This window comes from Penaeus japonicus, unplaced genomic scaffold (assembly GCF_977035675.1).
Source record: "Penaeus japonicus unplaced genomic scaffold, GWHDUDI00000001_assembly GWHDUDI00000026, whole genome shotgun sequence".
In the NCBI taxonomy this organism is placed as follows: domain Eukaryota; kingdom Metazoa; phylum Arthropoda; class Malacostraca; order Decapoda; family Penaeidae; genus Penaeus; species Penaeus japonicus.
In genome coordinates this window covers 17,369,464-17,376,963 of record NW_028234428.1, presented here as the reverse complement: position 1 = coordinate 17,376,963, position 7,500 = coordinate 17,369,464, and the positions used below count along the sequence as shown (strand labels likewise).

Sequence of the window (7,500 nt, the reverse complement as noted above, 5' to 3'; positions counted from 1 at the left end):
ATATATTTGTATATGTATATAGTATACTGTATATTAGCTGATATATTATATACTGTTATATTGTATATATATACTGTTATATATGTATATATATATGTATATATTGATGTATATATATATGTATATAGATATGTATATATGTATATAATGGTGATACGTTTATATATATATATATATATATATATATATATATATATTCGCTATACTATATATATATATATATCTATATATAGTTATATATATGATGATATGTGAATATGTACTATGTATATGGTAATATGTATATATATAGTGTTATATATAGATATGTATATATATATATATATATATATATATTATAATATATATGTAATGTATATAATATGTATGTATAATTATATACTGTCTATGTATAGTGTACATACTGTATTATATGTCATATACACGCCACATGTATATATGTGGTGATATATGTATATATATATATAAATCTCTATATATTACTATAATAGATATATATATATAAATATATATAATATATATGTATATATACTGTATATATGTATATGTATTTATGTATCTTATATATATATATATATATAGCATATATATCATATATTATATATAGCATTATATATATATGTATATAGGCTCGCTATATACTATATACGTATAGTATCATATATATATATATATATATTGACGTATATACTAGTATATGTATTATATATTAAGTATACTGCGTATATAAGTATATATGATGTATATAGATGTATATGTATGCTGTATGATATATATATATATATTATATTATTATATATATATATGATGAGGTATATATATATATATATAGATAGATATATAGATATATATAGATATATAGATATATATATATATTATTATATATATATATATATATACGGCTATATAAGTATGTATATAGATTATATCGATGTATATGTCATTAAGAATATATATATATATTATATATGACTATATACTAAGTTTTATGATCTTTTAGTGTATTATAATATATATATACATATAAAAATTATTCCATATACATATACATATGTATGTATGTATGTATGTTTATCTATATTATATTTATATATTTAATATATATATATATATATAAACTATATATATATATATATTATACCATATATATATAATTATACATATATTTACTTATATACAGTATATATGTATATATTATATATATATATATATATATATATATATATATATATATTTACAGAGAGAGAGGAGAGATGAGAGAGAGGAGAGAGAGAGAGAGAGAGAGAGAGAGAGAGAGGAAAGAGAAAGAGAAACAGACAAAGAAAGAGAAAAAGCTGAGAAGGAAAGAGAGAAGAGAAAGATGGAAAGAGAAAGAGATCTGAGAGGGAAAGAGAAAGAGAAAGAGAAAGAGAAACGAGAAAGAGGGGAAAGAGAACGAGAAACCGAGAGCGAGATACGAGAACGAGAATGAGAACGAGAACGAGAAAGATGAACGAGAATGAGAACGAAGAACCGAGAAAGAGAAAGAGAAAAGAGGAGAAAAGAAGGGACGAAAGAGGGAAAGAGAAGAGAAAGAGAAAAGAGAAAGAGGAAAAGAGATAAGAGAATCCGGAGAAAGAGTAAAGAGGAAAGGGAAAGAGAGAGTTGAGATAAATAATTAAATAATATATTATATAGATTAAAAATATATGTATTGTATAATCTATATATAACATATATACATATATATAAATATTATATATATATATTACATTAGTAATATATATATATATATATATTAATTAATTATACCTTATTATATAATATATATATATATTATATATATTTATATATATATATATATATATAAATACAAATTTTACCTCCTTGAATTAATATACACATGCATATTTGTTTGTGTGTATTAAATAATAGTTAATAATAAAATAACATTTTTCATCATTTTATAAAATGATATAAAGTGTACATACCATACCAAAAAGAAAGGTGTTTCATCCATGTGCTTTAATAGATAAAGTAAATGGTATGCTGGATGACTTTAACCCATTCACGAGGGTTGACGTGCTATCATGGGGTCGAAAAATATCCAAGGGTGACGCCCTAAGATTTGGTGCATTTTTTCTCCGAGTCCCAGGAGGGACAGTTGCAATGTGTTGAAACGTCAGCAATAGACTGATAGATTATTCCTAGTATAATAATTTTTTTCATAATCTCTTAGTCTTTGTTACTTTAGTTTGTCTAAATATTATCAAATGTGATATGACATAATACAAATGACGTCACAGAAAACTACGTAATATTGATGACATCATGATAATTTCTGTTTCAGATTTGTTGAATAAAAGGATCTGAGTCGAAAGACTATCGTAAAATCAAATGTAATTGGCCGAGAAATTAAAAAAATATATATACATAACACTATTTAGATGACCCGTGATGTCACGTGACATATCTGCTTGCTAATTGGTTCCTTCCACATTTCCCGGACTTTTCAGGAACTAGGTATGATGTGATTGGTCGATAGGGTGTATATAAACCCCTTAAAATTCGTAGAATAATCACTTCTCAGCTTGTCACGATGCAGAAAGGATTTGCAAAGCCTTACCTTTGAAGCGAATAATTACTAACGAAAACAACAAATAAGTTGCCACATTGTGTATCATGGCACGATTTGAATATACAATGTTTCTTGGCACATTTGTGGATGCATATCTTTCATATCTTTCATTTTCAGGTTTGTGGGCCAGCAGGGACACTCCACTTAAAGTCGCTCTGTGCGTGGAGAGGTGCTTCAGGTACTTCCACACACAACAGAGGTGAAGGAGAAGGAGCATAGAGGATTGTGAGGTGGCAAAGGAGCAGCAGGAAGGAGGAGAAGGAAGAAAAGGTGGAGAAGGAGGAGTTGTGTATTTATTGTATATATTTATTATTTATTTTTTTACATACTCGTATGTGTATGTTTATATCATTTTTCTTATTTATTTATAAGAATAAATAAAAAGTATAAAACATCTCTTTGTTATCCCACTAAAAGAAATGACACTAAATGACAGAAGAAGAAGAAGAAGAAGAAGAAGAAGAAGAAGAAAAAAACATAAAACCTATTTTCATCACCTTAAGAATGCTTCCTTTTTCTATTGGTATCATTACATAGAACTTAAGAATATGGAAAAAATTCAATAAAATAACATAAAAAAAACAGTGCTGTAACATATTTTCCGACTAAAATGCCTCAGGAAAACACCCAAGCACAAAGCGTTGTGCGCTTGAAACCTTCCCGGCATAAGCAGGAGTAAGCGAAAATCCACCCGTGCACGAATGGGTTAACTAAATTCCTATCAATACAGGACTTGCATTAAGACTAACCTTCTATATGCCTATCTTTGGACGTAAGGAAGAAATTGCACTGCTTGACTCTTTTTGGGCGTTCAGCAGGTGGTTCAGCTTCAATACGTTGTGGTATAACAGCTGGCTCCTCTTCTTGCATTTCATCTGCTTTTTCTACAAGAATATAATTTAAAAAAATAATTGGCTTTATTCATATGAATCTAACAATTATGAAGCAATTGTTTCAAAAATTTAATCTAACAACCAATCACACATGGCTTAAAATCCTGGATGCAGGATGTTGAACAATCCAAATTCACTATTCTTGTCTTTCTGCTCTCCTGTTCTCAGCGGTGAACCAAAACTCATATCCTAGACTGTTTCTAGTTTTTGCTGATATCAGTATTGATCATTGCTGAAGTGAGGTGAGCAGTATTATGTATAATGAATAGCAACAGTGTTATTTTTTTTCTGCCTGAACAGGAGGCAGAACATGCTCACCCCTAATACATAGACAAACAGTATGTGTATTTACAAATGTAAAAATTATTGGTATATTCCACAAAAAGCACCAAAAAAGAAATAATATTAAACAAACCTTCATCCTTAAAGTCATCAAATTGTGCTAGGAGACTGAATCCAGATGACTTATTTGTGAAATCCAGGTCCTTTGACACTTTCACGTATTTTGAATCATCTGTCAAAATGGGTTTGCTGTCTGGGACCTGTATACAATAAGGCTAAGTATTAGGAAATTTCAGTCTTTAACCTACTGATGACGAGAAAAGTAATCAGGTAGGACTACTCATTAAATTCTCCTTATGGAAAGATCTATGTGAACCAGGACAGAGTGGGGAATAAAGGGGGGTTTACACGGTCAAATGGTTCATCAAACGCAGTTTGATAGACACGTGTTTGAAGTGATGTTTGAACGTATGAATGGGGTATTTGGTTGTCGAACACATTGGTCAAACGGTTTGAAGAAAGTCTGTTCGAGCCAGACTTTTGTGGGCGGGACTTCATTGTCCACAATCCGTTTGAATGTGAGAACACACGTCGAACATCAAACCTGTGTGTGTGTGTGTGTGTGTGTGTGTGTGTGTGTGTGTGTGTGTGTGTGTGTGTGTGTGTGTGTGTGTGTGTGTGTGTGTGTGTGTGTGTGTGTGTGTGTGTGTGTGTGTGTGTGTGTGTGTGTGTGTATGTCTGTGTGTCTCTGTCTGTGTGTGCGTCTCTGTCTGCGTGTGCGTCTCTGTCTGCATGTGCGTCTCTGTCTGCGCGTGCGTCTCTGTCTGCGTGTGTGTCTCTGTCTGTGTGTGTGTGTGTGTGTGTGTGTGTGTGTGTGTGTGTGTGTGTGTGTGTGTGTGTGTGTGTGTGTGTGTGTGTGTGTGTGTGTGTGTGCGCATGCGTGCATGAGTGCATGAGTGCATGAGTGCTTGTGTGATTATATCAATTCTATAATAATTTTCTCTTTTCTGCTTTTCTACTGTAATGATTCAATCAGTTTGGCTTGATCTTTAATCAAATTTTATGCAAATCCCAATTTTCTTCTAAACACAGAAAGGAAATATACTTACATAGGGTTGTTTTGGTTGTGCTTTTGGTTGTGGCTTCACTCTGGTTGGGTCATATCGGATGATTGGCTGCACCTCCATGTTATGTCCAGAACTTGCCAGTGACCTAAATACAAATCATTGGTTAACACTACATAAAATTGTTTGTTTTTATTTTTATCACCAACATAAAAATATCTAAAACACTTTTTCAAATTCCTTTGCCAACTGTTATGTCCACAATATACTTTGTGGTATATTGGTATTGGAGCACCTGATGTCTGCTTATGATTTCCTAAAATCCAATTATATTACAGTAAATACTCATTAACCAATCTGAATCTAAAATACAAAAAGAAAGTTCTGTTTAATATTATTTTCTTTGGCATGAACACTGTCAATGCACTGATGTTAGGTGTGCATGCCTGCATGCCGTATCCAATATGATTTTGTTCTATTTTGGTAATCATGATTATTTTCTCATCATAATTTAACAAATACAAGAACTTAGTCGCCAAGGATTTATTTACTACTTTCCTTATCTCACCCATTTACCCCTTTCATTAAAATCTTAAAGAAACAAATCTTATTTCTATTTCTATATTCCAAAATGGTGGGGTGGTTTTGGCTCTACCTGGACAAATTGCTGGGGTATTTTGAAATGTGCAGCCCAAACAAGCCTGCACATTTGCCCACTGAAGTGGCAGCCAGCCAGTATGCACACAATCGTGCCAGTCATACAAAAAGCCCTAACGTGATATAGCGTTCCTAGTGGGAAGACCTACCGGGCAATGACATGATATCACGTCATCTGTCTCTAATTGGTTCAGATAATAGTAATGATAATAATAATGATAATAACATCAGTAATGACAATAAGGGTAAAACACATTGGAGCTCAATCCTGGAAATTCAAGGAATAGGGTATATATGTGAGGTCAGGACAGCTTAGTAATGAACTTCATAGGGTAACTGAGAGCTTGCAGAGCCTTCTATGTGTAAAAAAACAAAAAAAAACAAAAACACATGAAATAAGATCAAAATAAAATAATACAGTGGGCTGTGAAAAAAACAAAAATAATAATAATAATAATATTATCATTATTCAGCAGCAGCAAATGTACATTGTAGATCAATGTCATGACATACATAAAACAAAAGTTTTTGGCCAGTCGGTGGGCAGCATGACATACAAGACATTGGTCATCATGCCACTTGATGTTGGGGGAGAGTTCTTTATTGTAATTTAAGTAATAAATCTATTTAGTGAATGAGGTTGACATTTTCAATCATAATTACTATAATTGTAGTAATATTAACCCATTGCAGACATGGATAGATTGCTTGGTGAGTCTCCAGGATGGGTTTCATTTCAGAGTGAGGCAGCTTCACACATCATAACTTGACTTTTCCCACTCTCTTTCAGTAACTTATTTTAAAACTAGAGCTATGTTTGTGTTTGTCATTTTTTTGTGTTCTATTGTATTGAGAGAGTTATATGTGTCATATGACAAGCTCTATCAATATTGCAATTGACTATATTATAGTATAGGGTCCATATCAGCTCATTATTTTCATTGGGAGGACAGAAAGCAACTTCATTTTTTTCGTATTCATGTACTGTTGTGAACAACTATGAAAAAAATAACCATCCACAATGAGGATAACATGAAGAGGTAGGGAAGAGGAAGGAAACTTGTACTTATGACTATGAGTACCACAGTACAAGGCAGCCCTTCTGGCACAGGGCACATAGTATACATTGGGCATGGTTTTAGTCACCTTCCTCTTCTCATTCTGCCTTCACATCCTTTAATATGCTTCATCTTGCTGTGTATCATCACTCTCTAAAGATAGTGCTTGCTAGAGACCATGGATGGGTGCCATTCAAGGCTTTATCTCCTGTTGGTGACAGGAGAATGTGGTGCCATCTAAGTTTTGGATTTTAGGTGAAACCCATTTTGCTAAATATTACCTCAATTATAGTAATTATGATTGCAAATGTTATATTCACTCACTCATTACTCATAAAACGATATAGAAACACAGTGATCCAAAGTCCCCCAACGTCATGTATGTCGCAACTCCTGCCGTCAGGCCAAAAACTCCAGCGTCATGTTTGTCATGACACCTGTCTACAATGGGTTTTTTTTGATTTTTTTTATTTTGTTTTTTTTTTTTTTTTTTTTTTTTTTTTTTTTTTTTTTTTTTTTTCTTGTTTTTTTTTTTTTTTTTTTTATTTTTTCAAGTTTTTTTTTTTTTTTTTTTTTTTTTATTAATTTTTTAAGCAAAATGGGATTCATCTAAAATCCAATATTATAGATGGCAACACCTTTTCCTAGCACCAGCAGGATACAGAACCCTGAACGTCACCCATCCTCGGTCTATAGCAAGCACTCTCTTCAGAGAATGGTAACACAAAGGAAGATGCTGACCTCCTGCTCTAAAGTACCGGCAATGAAGGATGTGAAGGCAGAATGGGAAGAGGAAGGGGATTCAAACCATACAATGTGTCCCTGTGTTAGTAAGGCTGCCATGAGCTGTAGCACTAAAATCATAAGCACAGGTTTCCTTCCTACTCCCTATCTCTTCATGTAATCTTCATTGTGGATGCTTGTTTTTT

The 7,500-nt window shown here is 32.0% G+C and overlaps 1 protein-coding gene across 1 annotated transcript in view; it reads right to left on the bottom strand.

The window, feature by feature from the left end:
* The window catches only part of LOC122264153 (uncharacterized), a 42,290-nt gene that overhangs the window by 23,875 nt on the left and 10,915 nt on the right, over positions 1-7,500 (bottom strand). The window contains exons 5-7 of the mRNA XM_086552060.1: positions 4,902-5,004; positions 3,926-4,052; positions 3,367-3,501 (exon numbers count right to left, since the gene is read on the bottom strand). Coding sequence (XP_086408186.1) covers positions 3,367-3,501; positions 3,926-4,052; positions 4,902-5,004 — 365 coding nt within the window. The remainder of the gene's footprint in view (positions 1-3,366; positions 3,502-3,925; positions 4,053-4,901; positions 5,005-7,500) is intronic.